This window comes from Eublepharis macularius, chromosome 5, assembly GCF_028583425.1.
Source record: "Eublepharis macularius isolate TG4126 chromosome 5, MPM_Emac_v1.0, whole genome shotgun sequence".
NCBI lineage: Eukaryota > Metazoa > Chordata > Lepidosauria > Squamata > Eublepharidae > Eublepharis > Eublepharis macularius.
Window position 1 is genome coordinate 33,445,268 of NC_072794.1, and position 19,156 is coordinate 33,464,423.

Below are 19,156 nucleotides of genomic sequence, written 5' to 3' on the forward strand. Positions count from 1 at the left end.
TTGAAGGAAGCTGACAAGTGTCCAACCTGTGGAAAACTCTACTGAGTAACTGTAAGGATGTTGCAACTTGATAGTAGTTTATATGCATACCTCTGTCTTTGGCTGCATTTCCCTTTCCTTTCTTCAGTGTGACTCTGGCTGCCACTCCCCCCTTCCTATTAACTCCCCTCTTACAACCATTGCAGTTCCCTCTTTTCTCTCCAATTCCTTTTTCTTCTCCAGATCCCTTCCTTCTGCAAAAAGGCATCAGGTGCCATTTATTCTCACAACAAGCCTGAGAGGTGGGTCAGGCTGAGAGATGTTTGAATGGTGCAAGGTCACCCAGAAAGCTTTCATGGAAGAGTGGAGGTCTGAACTTGGGTGTCCCAGATCCTAGCCTAACAAGCTAACCACTACACCACACATATCTTTCAGCATCTCTTCAAGTTTGGCCTGTAGATCAAGGCAGTATGGGATTTGGGGCTTGGGGTGGGGGGTGTTACAATGAATATACCAGACCAACATGTGAAAAGGAGGAAGGTCACAATTCTTCTTCCCGGTGCCATATCATGCATTTAATTTCCTGAAATACCATTCTTGGTTTGGCAACATTTACAATGGTATTGTATGATTTTAGATATGTCAAGCTGTGCAGGGAGATGTGGGGCAGGGTATTCTAGGAAGCATAACTGCCAATGTGATAATAACTGCTACCTCTACATGGAGTGCTGCCCAGATTACAAGAGACTCTGCATTGCAGGTAAGTCCTCAATCCCACATAGCTTTTTTTTTTTTTAAAGCATGGATCTGTTGCACTGAGAGAGTGGTTTTCAGCCTGTGTTTTGGGAAACCTCATATAAACTTATTGGAAGGTTCCTCAATGACAAGGTCACCAATGGGAAATACGTTTCTGTTGTTTTTTTTTAAGACAGCTTGTCTGACATTATAGATCTTATCTAAAATTGTAGAATTTCTCCTACCAGGCACAGCTGTGAAGAGTGATGGATATGTTCCAAGGGTTGCTATCAGTTTGTACACGGCCAACATCTAGGCCCAGCAGGCCAGCACCCCATGAGAACAGATAGTGTTATGGAATTCCATGGCAGATATGAGAGAGTTTATTTCCACATAAATTTGTTGTAGAAAGGGTTCGGTATTAGTAAGAAGTTTGAAAACCACTGCCTTAAGATCCTTCCCTTTGGTACTTGCTCCTCCTTGTCTTAGAGTCCTTGATGGTCCTTTTGTGTGTGCATGTGTTTTGTGTCTCTCGTCCTGACTTTGTTTGGTAAATGTTGAAGTACGATTTGCAGAGTAAGGGTGAGTTCCCTTTGCACAGTTTTCAGCTGTCTACAAATAATTCCTGTGGGCAGTGGAAACATGTCATGTCAGATAAATGACTTTTACATGCAATTTGTTCCCACCATGCATTTCACAAGATCGCTGGGTAACAAATAGTGCGCATGAATCATTGACAAAACATGTTTCATGTATGTCCTAGTCATGGGCATCACCTTATGGGAATTATCCAGTTTCTTAAAAATCAGTGAGAACTGGGCCTCAATCATTCAAAAGGTTTAAGCATGAGTTTTCATATGTGCTATATTTTAGTACTGCATTATCTAGATTACAAGGCAAATATTTGTATCTGGCCTATTCTTCTTAATGCTACATCAATACAAACAAGCTGTCAATTTCCTTAACTACTTTTCTAGCCACATCACAAGCCATCCCAATAAGTGAGTGTCCCATTGTATGGTATGTCAAATACTTTGTGAGGGTAGAATTTGCGGATGCCCTAAATGAGGGCCAATAACCACACTCCAATGTCTTGAATGCATGTTCTACAATTATTTTACTTTGAAAAGAACACAGGTACATAATGTGTTATGTTTTACTTGGTGATTATCTGCAACTGAATAAAACTGAAGGACATAGAGCAGGTATAGTAAAGAAGTTGGGTAAGTTTTTGTAATTATATTTCTTCGAAATAAGAATAAAATGATGGCTATCCTACCTAAGTAGCCTTCCTTCAGCCAATGGAGCTGTCTTCCAACGTAAGTAATTCCTCTTCCAGTGGAAGAGCCACCAAGCTGAAGGAACACTTTTAACACTGTTGTGTGGACTGGTAGAAAACATGTCACCTTAACTAATATATTATGACATCAATTTTTAAGTGACATTAAATGAGAAGCAATTGAATTGTTCTTGAGTCCAGGCTGATTCAACAGAAACACAACAAAAGGTTGGATCCTATGGTTCTCTTCTGTCTTCCTTCAAGGGAAAAGGACTTCTTCCAATGGGGTGCTGGTAGAGAAAGGCTGTCTCTGATAAAGTCTTTCCTTGTTGAAGTTAGAGAAAGGTCTGAATGAAGAGAATCATAGGATCCAGCTCATAGATTCTAAATTATATCCAATATACTATAAATTATGACCCATACAATGAGGTCATGAATTAATTCAGGGGTTTTTGAATGATGCTTGCCATGACACCATTGACATGAAAATCTTCCATCTATCAACCCATAATATTTGAAATAAAATTGATTCCATGCAAAGGAAAGACAGCTAACTGGCTTACATCCTCCTGTGTAGAAGTCACCTGTAAAGGTCGTTGCTCTGAGGGCTTTGTAAGAGGGAGACCATGTGACTGTGATCCAGACTGTCCATTATATGGCAAGTGCTGCCCAGACTTCGAACAGGCCTGTCTAGGAGGTGAGTACCCTAAACATTACATGGAAATAATTTTGCCTGAACCCCGGCATGTTGAGGTGGCAACCTATGCTTGGATGGAACCGTTGCAGATTACAAGTGGCAGCTCCAATGGTTGAGTGTTCCTCTAATTTAAAGAATCAAAAAGAGTCCAGTAGCACCTTTAAGACTAACCAATTTTATTTTATTGTAGCACAAGCTTTCGAGAATCAAGTTCTCTTCATCAGATGCCTGATCCGAACTGGTCAAATACAGAAGAGGAGGGGAGGGGAAAGAACAGGACATATATCACAAGAAGACAGGATGCAATTAGTGTGAAGGCAATCAAAACATTCCTTTGCTTGTAAATGTAAACATCTCCTTTTGGTGTGGAGTCAGTTTGCCGCAGTGAAGGTATACAATTCCTATGTAGTATAAGCCCTCGATAACCACAGCTCTCCCTGCCAGCTGCATCTGACAAAGAGAACTGTGGTCCCCGAAAGCCCACACGCACTCAGGCTGAGATAATTGACAAACAAAGCCCACACCAGGCGTCTCTGGGCTCCCCCAGACCACGCCTCTGTAAAGGAAATCTGTTACCTGTGATAATGTGATAACCATTCATAGTCTCTATTCAGTCCCAGCTTGACAGAGTCAAATTTGCATATGAATTCCAATTCAGCAGCCTCCCGTTGGATTTTGTTTTTGAAGGGTTTCTGTTGAACCACAGCGACTTTTAAGTCTTTGGTGGAATGTCCTGGTAGATTGAAGTGTTCTCCCACTGGTTTTTGGACGTTTCCATTTCTAATGTCAGATTTGTGTCCATTTATTCTTTTGCGTAGAGGTTGGCTGGTTTGTCCAATGTACAGAGCAGAAGGACATTGTTGGCACATGAGGGCATATATCAGATTGGAGGATGAGCAGCTGTAAGAGCCAGATACAGTGTAGTTGATGCCATTGGGTCCTGTAATTGTATTCCCTGGGTAGATATAGGGGCAGAGCTGGCATCTGGGTCTGTTGCAGGGCCTGGTACCTGTGCTGGTGGCCCTGCTGGCCGATTCATGATTGTAAGTGAGAAGTCGTTTAAGATTGGGGGGCTGTCTGTAGGCAAGGAAAGGTCTTCCACCCAGGACTTCTGAGAGAGAGGTATCATTTTCCAGGATGGGTTGTAGCTCCCTGATGATACGTTGGATGGGTTTGAGCTGGGAGCTATAGGTGACAACCAGTGGTGTTCTGTTGTTAGTTCCTTTAGGTATGTCCTGGAGCAAACTGTTTCTGGGTACTAGTCTGGCCCTGTTGATTTGTTTCTTCACTTCATTTGGTGGGTACTGTAGTCTCAAAAAATGCTTGTTGTAAATCTCTTAAGCGTGAGTCTCGGTCGAGAGCATCGGAGCAGATACGGTTGTAACGTAAGGCTTGGCTGTAGACAATAGACCGAGTGGTATGTTTAGGGTGGAAGCTGGAGGCATGTAGATATGAGTATCGGTCTGTTGGTTTCCGGTATAAGGTGGTATTTATTCGTCCATTATGTAGTTGTACAGTGGTGTCCAGGAAGTGTACCTGTTGTGTAGAGTGGTCCAGGCTTAGGTTGATAGTAGGGTGAAAGTTATTGAAGTCCTGATGAAATCTCTCAAGGGCTTCCTTCCCATGGGTCCAAATGATGAAGATGTCATCCAGGAATCTTAAGTATAGTAGTGGTTCCAGTGGATGGGAGCTGAGGAAGCGTTGCTCCAAGTCCGCCATGAATATGTTAGCATATTGTGGTGCCATGCGTGTGCCCATGGCTGTGCCATTCACCTGTAGATATAAGTTGTCACCAAATTCGAAGTAATTGTGAGTGAGTACGAAGTGACAAAGTTCAGTGGCGACTTTTACATTGACATTTCCGTAGACGTGCTCAGGCTGAGATAATTGACAAACAACAACACCTAAAGCAGAATCTCAGCCGTGGGGTCAGAAGGTAGTATTTTATAGAATGTTGTGTTGGAGAGTTGTCTTTCTGCTTCTTGTATATAATTTTGTTTGTCCATGATGACAACTGCCCCGCCTTTGTCAGCTTCCTTGATTACGATGTCAGAATTATTTTGGAGGCTGTTTATGGCCTCTCTTTCTCCACGGCTGAGATTCTGCTTTAGGTGTTGTTGTTTGTCAATTATCTCAATCTGATATATGCCCTCATGTGCCAACAATGTCCTTCTGCTCTGTACATTGGACAAACCAGCCAACCTCTACGCAAAAGAATAAATGGACACAAATCTGACATTAGAAATGGAAACGTCCAAAAACCAGTGGGAGAACACTTCAATCTACCAGGACATTCCACCAAAGACTTAAAAGTCGCTGTGGTTCAACAGAAACCCTTCAAAAACAAAATCCAACGGGAGGCTGCTGAATTGGAATTCATATGCAAATTTGACTCTGTCAAGCTGGGACTGAATAGAGACTATGAATGGTTATCACATTATCACAGGTAACAGATTTCCTTTACAGAGGCGTGGTCTGGGGGAGCCCAGAGACGCCTGGTGTGGGCTTTGTTTGTCAATTATCTCAGCCTGAGTGCGTGTGGGCTTTCGGGGACCACAGTTCTCTTTGTCAGATGCAGCTGGCAGGGAGAGCTGTGGTTATCGAGGGCTTATACTACATAGGAATTGTATACCTTCACTGCGGCAAACTGACTCCACACCAAAAGGAGATGTTTACATTTACAAGCAAAGGAATGTTTTGATTGCCTTCACACTAATTGCATCCTGTCTTCTTGTGATATATGTCCTGTTCTTTCCCCTCCCCTCCTCTTCTGTATTTGACCAGTTCGGATCAGGCATCTGATGAAGAGAACTTGATTCTCGAAAGCTTGTGCTACAATAAAATAAAATTGGTTAGTCTTAAAGGTGCTACTGGACTCTTTTTGATTTTGCTACTACAGACTAACACGGCTAACTCCTCTGGATCTAATTTAAAGAAGTCTTTTCCACATAGAAAATTAGCATCTCAGAGAGAAAGGTAGACTGGATGTCTTCCCAAATTTCTTTCAGGAGGGCACTTTTGTATGAAGGAGCTGTTATGAGGCCCCATTAGAAATGAGGCAGTTCAGACACAGGTTTTCATGTCGGTAAGAGAACTAGATCTCTGGGTATTTATTTATCAAATGGTGAGATCTCGTTATTCTTTCTGTTATGCTCTAGCAATATCGTGCTAGAACATGATAAAACAATAAAAGTGGGGGAATTGGTGTGGAGAGGGTGGGGTCAATTCGTGGGTTGTGGGGGCACCTGAGTGGAGAGCCTCGTCACATGGACCAAAATCTTGTTCAGCAGTCTGACTGGAGCCTGGCTAAAGGCATCACACACATACATCAACAGCAAACCAAGACAAGAGTTCTCAATAACTGGTTAAGTCCTATAGGACAGACTAATGAGCTACCTCTGGGATGCCTTCTCTTCATCCCAGATTCTGGTGTTATCTGGAGCAGGGAGCACATTTAGCCCCCAAACCCAATGGCATCCTCATGCCCACTTTCAATAAAGTGATGATTGCTATTTGCTCCTATGGGGAAAAGTGCTGCTATTTGTATGATGTTTCACTGTAAATATGTACTTCCACCAAGTCCAACTTTTAGTGACATGGATCATGCTGGAGATTGTGGCTCTGTGAAAGAACTTTCAGAGACACACTGCCCTCCTCTAAGGGTCCCAAGCTTTTGGGCCACACGTGCATCACCTATCATAATGAGCATGTAACTAATTCGCTATAAAAGAAATGCAGGAAGTGCTAAAAACCAACAGAGAATCAAAAATTTGTAGAGAACCATTTATTTATTTCCCCATTATTTTTAGCCTTTATATATGCCACCCACACCCACATTTACTGCCTCCTATTTATTATAGTCAGGTCTGGATTTTCAGCAGACATAACTTCATTTGACTTCAGTGGAGTTATGCCAGGTTAGAAGTTGGTCCAGTAGAAGGTTAGTAATAAGAGGACAATAGAGAGTCCAGGGCAACATCCTTTGGAAAATCTTGCCTTCTTAGCCCCCAAGGAAGCAGAAATGGAACCAATGCTCTGTGCTGTTCCACAAAAACTCGGTCTTTCAAGCAAGAAGTCATTTTTAAAGAAGACTAAAGGCCAGCCAAAGTATTTATTTTGTGACAGACCTGGCAGGGCAGTTCTAAGCAGAGTTGTGTGTATGTGTAAAGTGCCATCAAGAGTTACACCCATCTACATTTTACAGTGAACTTAGAAAAGTGTGGTACTACTTAGGAGCATAATGCTGGTCTGGGAATCCCTGTCTTTGACAGAGAGAGGGGTGGGGGGGCGGGGGAGAGAGGGAGAGAGAGGGGAAGAAGGCACAACCCGCAGTGCAGAAGTAGCATGCTTTAAAGTTTTCTTCTCCCTTCTTTTCAACCTGGCACTCCATCTGCTCCCCCATGCCAGACAGGGCCAGAGGTGAAGAAATTACTGAGGAGAAACAACAAGCTATGAAAAAGCTATACCAACCCTCCACTGCCTCTCCAGTGTAAACTGCACCTTCCCTTGTTTTGTAGAGAGTCAGTTTCCCAGACTAGGGTCTGCCATCAAATAAATTGCCTCTAATGCAACTAAGCCAAAGGTCTGGCTGTCATGCAAGCAAAGCTACTGTCTGGGGCTGGTTCAGAAGACCCATGCGTGGTTTAATGCTAATTAGGGTGACTGGAAACAAAACAGGAGAGGTTTCTTGGACCTTTAAGAGTTTCGTAGAAGAGGGAATTTTGGCAGGTGAAGATAATGTGAAAGGGATAAGAAATGCTGCATGTGTGGAAATTCCAAATCTACAGATCTGTTCAGATTACAGAAGCCCGGTCTTCCTCCTTTACATCAGCTTACTCTAACTCTGGCTGTCTGGAACTGAATTGTGTGTATGGTGGCTACCTTTTGTCCATTTCCCATTTTGTGCCTTTAATGGCTGCATAACAGTCAGAAATTCTACAAGTACCGCTTTTTAAAATCACAGGTAAAATGCAGCTGCCCATACATGACATGGTTCTCGACAATCAGTTTTGCTCAGTGTGCAACAGGCACAGTGCCCTGAATACAACCATCTTGTACATAGATGTATCTGTGGTGGTATGCCATCTGTTCATTACAGTACATCACAACTACTTCATATGCATGAGGTTTGCCACTTGACTATTGCCCTCCTATCCCACTTCTGTTACCCCGTCAGTTAAGAACATCAGAACATAAGAAGAACACCAGTGGCCCAAGTAGTCCAGCATCCTGTTTCACACAGTGGCCAACCAGTTGCCAAAGCTGCTTCTTGCCCTGTCTGATGTTGCCTCCAGTGGAGGTATTCTTAGGTTTACCACCTCTGACAGAGTGGAAGTTATCTTTAGTCACTATGGCTAGTAGCCATTGATGGACTTCTTTTCCATTCTTTGGTCTGATCTTCTTTTAAAGCAATTTATGTTTACGGCCTACAAGATTCTGTTCTGATCTTGGCACACCTCTTACAGTAGTTGACCCTGGGTGTGGGGTTGCCATTTTTTGGAATAAAAAATATTGGCCTTCTGGTTGAGTCAGGAGTAGAACTGCTAGCTCTGGGTCGGGCCATTTTGAAGACTTTGGAGTGGTCACTGGGGAGGGGAGGGACCTCAGTAGCTTATTACAGGAGTCCACTTTCCAAAAGCAGCCTTTTCTCTCAGGGGAACTGATATCCATAGTTGGGACTCAATTATAATTCTGGGAAATCTTTAGGGCCCATCTGGTGGTTGGCAACCCTAGTCAGGGGAGTAGATTAGGGGTAGAAACTGGCAAGTCAACGATTGTATCTGGAGGAATCTTGCAGATCATAGGGGAAGCTGGGATCTAAATTAAAGTCTGAATATGACTCTGCCTAAAGAAACCTTGCTAAGTTTATGTAAATTATCCCCAGCAACCCCCCCCCCCAACTTTAAACATTTTAAAAAGTATGATTATAGATTATAACCAGGTTAACTTTGTATGTTGCTTGAGACATAGAAGAGAACTCTCAAGTAAGATATGTCTTTTATGTCTTGTTGCAGTCCAAACTACCGCAACCTCACCTTCTACTACCACCGCCCCAATGACTAAACCGTCCACAGCTATGAAACCGAAAGCAGGTCCTCCAGCTACTAAGTCAACAACCAAACGTTCACCGAAACCTAAACTCAAACCCAAACCCAAGCTGAAACCCAAACCCAAACCTAAGCCATTAAAGAAGAAAAAGAAGCAAAAGAAAGTATCCCATGAAATTATGGAAGGTAGGGGAAAAACACATTTTGGGAATTTGGGGATGTGCTGCCTGAATTTTTCTTTTTGAGTCATGATTTGGCTTCTTCTCTGGTTGTTCTCTGGTTGTGTGAACCTCAGGAATGTTAGCAGGGGCTGATTAAGAAAGAGTCAGTGGATGACACTTGTAGATCTATTTCTAGAGAAAGGTGCAGTGGGAAATTCCTTTATAGACTTCCAAAGAGCCTCATTTGCCATTTTACAAAAGAACATTCCTATAATTTTAATTACATTTGATTAACTGATTTTTATTCTTGGCTAGCCCTGACCTGGATAGTCCAGGTGAGCCTGATATCGTCAGATCTCAGACGCTAAGCAGGGTCAGCCTTGGTTAGCAATTGGATGGGAGACCTCTGTGCTGTTACGACCAGGCAATGGCAAACCACCTCTGTTAGACTCTTGCCATGAAAACCCCACCAGGGGGGAGGTCACCATAAGCCAGCTATGACTTGAAGGCACTCTCCATCACCATTCTTGGTTAGAGGAAAGACTGCAGTTTGGCAAGAAAGAGGACCAAATACTCTTTGTATTACAAATGATTTCTGGTTTTTGGTGAGGATGGGATGGACAGGACAGAGAGAGGAAGGCTTGTGCACACGTGATGCTCTGTGGTTAGCTGTGCCTAGTGGGATTTTGCCTGCATTGTTTAAACAGCAGACACCCCAGCCTACATTCTAAACTGCTTTTGAGAATTCTCTGAAACATGCTAGGCCATATGCTATGGCAGAATGTTTGACAAACAAAAGCCCCAGCGGGTAGGACTAGCTGTGCAGCTCTTCAGAGTTCATTCTGAGATTTAGGTTTGCTTGCAGGGAAAAACGTGATTCCTGCAGTGAAATTAACAATGCAGCAAATAGTGTGACTCGTGGGCTTACTTACCAACCCATACTGCTCCAGTTCAGTAAGGTCTGGATCCAGTAGCACCTTAGAGACCAACTAGATTTCCAAGGTGTGAGCTTTGGCTCTTGAAAGCTCATACCCTGGAAATCTAGTTGGTCTCCAAGGTGCTACTGGACCTGAATCTTGCTCTTCTACTACAGATCAACACAGCTACCCACCTGAAACTGCTCAAGATTAGGAGCAGATGATTTTTTTCCCCACAGGGCCAAGGCCTACATTGAACTATATCAGGAGCAGGAGGGTCTTTTTGGTATTTTGCACTTTAGTTTCCAAAGTGATCAAAGATATGTTTCATATTATAATTTGGACTTCTTCCGTGGGGCCGTTGGCGCATTTGGTCTGAGAACAAGGACTCCATCAGTAAAAAAAAGTCAGAGAAAAACTACATTCAGTATAACTTTGTTTTTGTTGATTGTTTTGCTTGGTTGCAGAACGTTCTAAGAAGATGTCCTCCTCCTCCTCCTCATCTTCTTCAAAAATTCGGAGAACTATGGCTACATCAAGCAACGCCAGTGAAAAGGACAAGAAGAAAAATGAGAAAAACAATGAGAAAATAAAAGAACAATTGAAAGGTATGTTTTTTGATCATTTTTAAACATGCAGAAATGAAGATGTAAAAGAAAAAAACATGATGTGATTTTTCATTATTCCTTTCCTCTGATAAAAGACCCGGTTTATAGTTTGGCAAATGCTATTAGATCCATGCCCATAAGTGTAGGGATCAGCCCCCTGCGGAGAGCAGGAGTGTGTGGATTACACTGTATAAGTATGGGATTAACTGATCACTTTGAGTCTGAGCAGGAATTTTTTTTGGACTGACTCTAATTGGCTGTTAGTATTTTGTTTTGCCTGCTCTGTGCTGTATTGGGGATCTTAAGCTTATTTCAATAGACTTTATTAGTGTAGACTGATAAGATCCTAACTGAGGAGCAAGTATGAAGCCAGCAGTAACACTGGCCAAGTTCGAGGCCAGGATGGACTCACCCCAAATTTTGGTAGGTTACTTGCTGATGGCAACTCACACCAGAGTTGGAGCTGTTTATTTGAAAATACGCAAGTAAATAAATACTTTTGTCTGTCTGATTTTAAAAATGATTTAAAGTAAATAAATAAAAGGAAAGCTGCACTAGCAAGGGGGAGGTAAAGAAGTTGCTTTCCTCACATGTGCATCTGCTTGCGCTGCTTAGTATCGAAGCCGACATTTTAAATTTATTTGAGTTATGCCTAACCTTAAATATTCCTGCACCAAATACATTCTCAATAATGTTTGGATCAGACTGGATGGGATACACATATTTAATTTATATTAACTATGTTGGTTGCAATAAATACAGAATTATACTTTGGGGGCTTGCAACAAGGATTAATTTAGGAGGGAGAGTCTGGTGAACTTTGGCGTATAGCAAGTCCAAAACACATTTTTTTAAAAAATCAGGGTTTTTTTTTCATTTTGCAAAAGAGCACCTAAATGTGGTCTGAACTTGTTTTACAAGGCTGGGTTCCATATAGACTGCTGCTCTGAAGTCACTCCAGTTTAGAGGAGAGTGTATGAATTCCTTTCAGAAGTCTGAAGGTTGGTTTTAAAATGCCATGTTGGTTAGAGAAACAGTTAGAAACAGGGCACAAGGAGAAGAATTATATTGTTAGAGATCTTATTCAACATTGCCCTCTCAACTGCATTGGAAAAAGAGACAATTTTGTAGACCATTGCAAAAGGCCAGTTGGTATATATCAAAAAGCATGATTTTGTATAGTTCTACACGCACATGTATGTGTGTTCACATGCGTGCGTATTCGTGTGTGAGAGAGATCTTTTTTAAAATTTATTTTAGAGATTTTTCTCTGTCCTTCTCCTAGTAAAAGAGCCAGCAATTGGTATGCCTTTAAATGCATAGTCCTGTTAGCTTCTGTCAAATCACTGTGTTAAGATTCTTAAGATCCGAGGCAACCAAACCAAAAAGTTTTAGAAGTGAATTTTTTAAATAGAAATGTGTATTTAATAAGTTAATATGTTGTTTCCTATCCATTTCTTTTAGCTAAAAAATCATCAAAGTTATCATCAAAGACTTCAAAAACCAAAGCGATAAAAGTGATTTCTGAGGAAGATGGCAGTGGGTTAGACAATGCAGTAACAACAGCCGTTACCACAACTATAACCAGTCAGCCTTCTACCATGTCCACAACGAGTCAGCCTTCTACCACAAGCACAACACAACTTCCTTCTACTACAGTCACGACAAAGTTGCCTTCTACTACAGCCACGACAAAATTGCCTTCTACTACAACCACGACAAAGTTGCCTTCTACTACAACCACGACAAGGCTACCTACTACCACAGCAAGACCATCTACTACTGCAACCACAACGAGGCCACTTACTACAATGACCTCCATGACAACACCTACAACTATGACTACAAAGATGGCTACTACTATGACCACCACAACAACACCTACTACTATGACAACAATGATGTCACCTACAACGACTAGTCAGCCTTCTACAACTACAAAGCAACCTAATACGGAGCATATAACCAAAGGAAATCAAGGTACTGCAACAACTCCTTTATCTGAAGATCATGTTAGCCAGATCCCTCCTTCCCAGTCTGAAAAAGCGACAACATCCTTCACAATTATTACTACAAAACCATTAAGGCCAAACAGTAGCTCATCACCTAGCTCTCTTTCAAGCATCAGTGATGTTTTGACATTGTCTACCATAGCTAGTGTCACTGTGGGCCAAGACACAAGTACTGCTGGTATGAAAGCCACAACCTCTATAGCTAAAGGCACAACAACAATAGCCAAAAGAGATACCACTACTGTAGCTATGGAAGCAATATCAGCAACTGATAAGGACACAACCAGTGCAGACAACCAGATTTCAACCACAACAAACAAGAATGATGCAGCATCTGAAAGTGATAAAACAGATACCACCACTGCAAATAAAGAGAGTGTAGTCACAAATATTAAAGATACAACTAGAAACGCAGACACTACTACTACAACAATAGCAAGCATTACATCAACAGAGACTCTAATAACTCATAAATCAGATGGAACTAGTTCAGGTACTGTCTCCATAGTAACTGAAAGAACCACAGATAATAAAGACACAACGACACCACGCAATGAAGACACTACTGCTGCTGCTGGAAAGAGTGTAACAACAGATAAAACTAGTGAAAGTGAAACAGCAGCAGGAAGTCAAACAGTAACAAGTTCTTCAAATACATATTCCTCGATATCAGCCAGTGAAGAGGTTGTTGTTATAAATACAAAAGTGACAACTACTGCTGATAAAGACATAACAACCACAGAGAGAACAGAATCTATGAGTGAGGAGCTGATAACAGCCAGTAGCACTGTTGAAGCCAAAGACACAACTACTGCTGACAAAAAACCAGCAACTACACCTTTCACAGACACAGCTACAACTACAGAAAAAGAAACTGCCATAGGTAATAAAGAGACAACAACAGTTGGTGAAAATGAGACACCTATTTCTGTAAAAGAGACAACTGCAGTAGATAATCAAGAAACAACAAACTCTAAAGAGATACCCAGTACCAGTAAAGAGATCACTACAGTGATCAAAGAAAGAATTACTCCTGGTGAACTGAGAACTTCAGAAAATGAAGATTCAGGTACAACAACTGCTCTTACAGAAGGGGTGTCGACTACAGAGCTGACAACTTTAGTGGACAACTCTAAGAAAGACACTGTTCCACCATCAGGTACGAACACTGGAGATACTACAAATACAATAGAATCAGGAATTACTTCTGGGACCATTGGACACCCTGCTCTAATTCAGACACCAACTAATGAGCCAGAGCAGCTTATAACTCAAGACAACCCAGTTCTCACGCCACTTATGACAGTTTCAGACAATCCTCAAGAAACCACTAAAAATGTTAAGTCTCCCAAACCAGATAGTCCTCAATACCAACAAACAGACTTTCCCTCAACTCCTTTATCTCTGTTCACAAGTTCTCCTCAGCCTGGAAGTGATTATGGGAGTGTCAGGACAGAACGGAGTGTTACTGTCACAGAGTCAGCAACACCACAGACTGATCCAACAAGTGACACAGCTAAACCAAGTACCGGTAATATAAATGGCACACCAGCAAGTAGTACTAGAAGCACAGAGGCAGCAGTAACACAAACTGATGCAACAAGTGACAGTGATAAAGTTACTAGTGATGACAAAAATGACATAACCAGAAGCGGTACAACAGTCACCGAGACAGCTATAACACAGACTGATCCAGTAAATGTCACACCCATTCTTGCTGGTGGTAATATAAATGACAGGCCAGATGGGACAACTGCAGTTCTTCAGGCAGTAACACAGACAGATCTAACAAGAGGCACATCTAACCCCAATACCAATATTAAACATGACAACACAGAAGATACACCTACAGTCACAGAAACAATAACACAGGTTGATCCTTCAAGTAAAATACCTATCCCTGATGTTAAAGATGAAAGTAATACTACTCCCACAGGAAGAACAATAAGGCAGACAGATCCAACAAATGACTTAGTAAATCCTGATGATAATGGTAAGAATGACAAACCAGACAGTACTGCTACAATCACTGAGATAACAAAACCACAGACAGATCTAGGATACACAGCCAATCCTGATGGTAATGATAAAAGTGGCAAGCCAGAAGGGACTACTACTGGCACAGAGACGACGACGACAACAACAACAACAACACAAACAGATCCAGTAAATGGCACACCTGTTCTTATGGGGGATGATAAAGATGTTAAACCAGAAGGCACTACTACAAATAGAGAGATAGTGACCGATCCCTCAAATGACTCACCTACTCCTGATAGTAATGATAAAAACGATAAACCAGAAATAAGCACTACGGGGACTGAGACGATAACACAGCCACAGACTGGCTCCAAAAGTGACACATTCATCCCTGATGATAAACTGGAAGGAACCACTTCAGTCAGAGAATCAGTAACACAGAGTGATCCTTCAAGTGACCGAATCAGTTTTAATAGTGACAAATCAGAAAGGACTACTACATTCATAGAGACAATAACACCTAAACCACAAGGGATTACTACAGTTGGAGAGACCACGATAACACAAACTGATCCAGTAAATGGCACACCTGTTCCTGCTAGTGATGATAAAAATGATAGACCAGAAGGAACCAGGCCAGTCAGAGAAACAGTAACAACACAAACTGGTCCCTCAAGCAGTCAACCCATTCCTACTGGTGATAATAGTAATGACAACCCAGAAGGTACTACTACAGTCAGAGAGACGGTAACAACAGAACCAGAAGGGACTACTACAGTTAGGGATACCACAGTTACACAGACTGATCCAGTAAATGGCATGCCCATCCCTGCTGGTGATGATAAAAATGATAATCCAGAAGGAACCAGGCCAGTCAGAGAGACAATAACAACACAAATTGATCACTCAAGTGGCCAACCCAACCCTACTGGTGATGATAATATTGACAAACCAGAAGGTACTTCTGTGGTCAGAGAGACAATAACAACAGAACCAGAAGGGACTACTACAGTGAGAGAGACCACAATTACACAGACTGATCCAGTAAATGGCACACCCATCCCTGCTGGTGATGATAAAAATGATAAACCAGAAGGAACCAGGCCAGTCAGAGAGACAATAACAACACAAACTGATCCCTCACGTGGCCAGCCCATTCCTACTGATAATGACAAACCAGACGGTACTACTACAGTCAGAGAGACAATAACAACAGAACCAGAAGGGACTACAGTGAGAGAGACCACAGTTACACAGACTGATCCAATAAACGGCACACCCATCCCTGATATTGATGAAAAAAATGATAATCCAGAAGGAACTAGGCCAGTCAGGGAGACAATAACAACACAAACTGATCCCTCAAGCAGTCAAACCAACCCAACTGGTGATGATATTAATGACAAACCAGAAGGTACTACTACAGTTAGAAAGGCAGTAACACCAGAACCAGAAGGGACTACTGCAGTGAGAGAGACTACAGTTACGCAGATTGATCCAATAAATGGCACACCCATCCTTACTGGTGATGAAAACGATAAACCAGAAGGAACCAGGCCAGCCAGAGAGACAATAATAACACAAACTGATCCCTCACGTGGCCCGCCCATTCCTACTGATAATGACAAACCAGATGGTACTACTACAGTCAGAGAGACAATAACAACAGAACCAGAAGGGACTACTACAGTGAGAGAGACCACAGTTACACAGACTGATCCAATAAACGACACACCCATCCCTACTGGTGATGAAAACGATAAACCAGAAGGAACCAGGCCAGTCAGAGAGACAATAACAACACAAACTGATCCCTCACGTGGCCCGCCCATTCCTACTGATAATGACAAACCAGACGGTACTACTACAGTCAGAGAGACAATAACAACAGAACCAGAAGGGACTACTACAGTGAGAGAGACCACAGTTATGCAGACTGATCCAATAAACGGCACACCCATCCCTGATATTGATGAAAAAATTGATAATCCAGAAGGAACCAGGCCAGTCAGGGAGACAATAATAACACAAACTGATCCCTCAAGTAGCCAACCCATTCCTACTGATAATGACAAACCAGAAGGTACTGTTAAAGTTAGAGACACAGTAACACCAGAACCAGAAGGGACTACTACACTCAGAGAGACGACAGTCACAAAGACTGATCCAATAAATAGAACACCCATCCCTACTGGAGATGAAAATGATAAACCAGAAGGAACCAGGCCAGTCAGGGAGACAATAATAACACAAACTGATCCCTCAAGTGGCCAACTCGTCCCTACTGATAAAGACAAACCAGAAGGTACTATTAAAGTTAGAGAGACAGTAACACCAGAACCAGAAGGGACTACTACACTCAGAGAGACGACAGTCACACAGACTGATCCAGTAAATGGCGCACCGATCCCTATTGTTGATGATAAAAATGATAAACCTGAAGAAACCACTCCTGTCAGAGAGACAATAATAACACAGACTTATCCCTCAAATGGTCAACCTATCCCTACTCCTGATGATAAAAATGACAACCCAGAAGGTACTACTACAGTCAGAGAGACAGTAACAAAACAATCTGATCCTGTAAATGGCATACCAATCCCTGATAATGAACCAGAAGGAAAAAATCCAGCCAGAGAGACAATAATAACACAGACTGACCCCTCAAGTCGCCAACTGCGCCCTACCAATGGTGATAAAAATGACACACCAGAGAAGACTACTACTGTCAGGGCAACAAAAATAACACAGTCTGATCCAGTAAATGGCACACCCATCCCCGTTGATGATAACAGGGATAAACCTCTAGGAACCAATCCAGTTAGGGAGATGATCATTACACAGACTAATCCTTCAAATGGTCAAACTAGCCCTGCTGGTGTTGATAAAAATGATAGACCAGAAGAAACCACTCCAACCAGAGAAAAAATAACAACAGAGACCATTCTCTCAAGAGGCCAACCCAGCCCTACTGGTGATGATAAAAATGACAAACCTGAAAGAACTACTATAGTCAGAGAGATAATAGCACCACAGATTGATCCAGTAAACGGCACACCCATTCCTACTAATGATGATAAAAACAGTAGACCAAAAGAGACTACTCCATTCAGAGAGACAATAATAACACAGACTAATCCACCAAGTGGCCAACCCAGCCCTACTACTGATGATAAAAATGACAAACCAGAAAGGACTACTATAATCAGAGAGAGAATAACAACACAATTTGATTCAAACAGTCCTAATGGTGGTGAGGAAAGCAAACCACCAAAAAATCCTGAGATCCCAGAAAGACCACCACAGTCTAAATCACCAAATGATGAACCCAGTCCCAATGGTGCTAGTAAAGTTAACCCACCACTTGTTACATCCAAAGTTACAGAGACAACAACAATAATTACACAGTCTAACTCACCAAATGATAGACCAAAACCTGATAAGCCAGATCGCACAACTGAAGTCACACAAACTACTACCATTGTCAAAAAAGAACCTGATCCAATAAGCAATCCCCCTAATCCTGATGAACTTGGCAAACCAGGCAGCATTACCAAGGTCACCAAAACTTCTACAACTATCACAACGGAATCAAATCCTAGCTCACGTAACCCAAATGGCAATGACAAAAAGGTCAAGCCAGAAGTTACCACTAAAATTACTCGGATAACAACTGCTACTACTTCTTCAAGCACCGACCCATTGAATAGACCTGACTATCCAGCACGTAGTGTTAATACAAAAATTGATCTTTTTTCAGATACAGAACCCACCAAGAAAACTCCTGCTAACAAGAGTACAAATACTACAATAACAAAGGTGACTACATCTTTGATTACATCAAAATCTCCCAACACGCCAACTTCTACAGTTGACAAGACCACACAGTATACCTCAACTTTCCCAGCCACTCTTGTAACTACGAAAAGAAGACGAGTGACATATTACCCTACTCCAAGGTACTCTACAACTTATACAGCTAGACATCCTGAGAGGATTACCAACATAACCAGAGAATATATTCGAGAGGAGAAAATAGTCACACCGGTATTATACAAAGGTATATTCATTTCTTTAAACTTGTACTACGGATGAATATTGATATCTTAAAATAATTGGAAGGAATGTAGGGTGAGTTTATGTGTGTGGTATATATAAATACATATTTACATGCTTTATTGTAGGATATGGGAAGTTATTTATGAACAGAGGAATGGTGCCTTCATCCTTTGTTTCAAGTTGCATTATGATTATTCCTCAGGGCTACCTATATTTCTGGTGATTATGATATATAAATATTATGAGTATTAACATGGAACCACAGCTCTTTATCTTAACAAACTAATTATCTTAAAATAAAAATCCACTTTATCTTGAATATATTCCAAAGAGTAAGTTTACCATTACCCATTACAGAAAACCAAAAAAGATGCCCCTGCTGTAGAGGGCTGAATTTTCCTCATCTATAGCGACCATGCATATCTGGAGCATCGCAGGTAGCGCATACTCCCAATATGTGCATACCAGGGTTTGGTAAACACGAATGTAAGATTTGGAAAGAGCTAGTCTGGGAGGAATATTAGCCCTCGGAAGTGACCATGGAAAAGTTGAGCACTGAGTTGCTAGGCTTGCAAAGACCTGCAAGTGAAAAAGTGACCCAAAAATTCACTGGACTTCCTTGGGAATCCAATGTGCTCATGCAACGGCTCTGCTTTCCATAATTCTCATGCCCATCTCTCCA

The 19,156-nt window shown here is 41.8% G+C and overlaps 1 protein-coding gene across 1 annotated transcript in view; it reads left to right on the plus strand.

The window, feature by feature from the left end:
- The first annotated feature begins 618 nt into the window (after positions 1-618).
- PRG4 (proteoglycan 4) overlaps positions 619-19,156 on the plus strand; it is a 33,496-nt gene continuing 14,958 nt past the window's right edge. The window contains exons 1-5 of the mRNA XM_054980343.1: positions 619-739; positions 2,571-2,690; positions 8,705-8,923; positions 10,283-10,423; positions 11,888-18,475. Coding sequence (XP_054836318.1) covers positions 619-739; positions 2,571-2,690; positions 8,705-8,923; positions 10,283-10,423; positions 11,888-18,475 — 7,189 coding nt within the window. The remainder of the gene's footprint in view (positions 740-2,570; positions 2,691-8,704; positions 8,924-10,282; positions 10,424-11,887; positions 18,476-19,156) is intronic.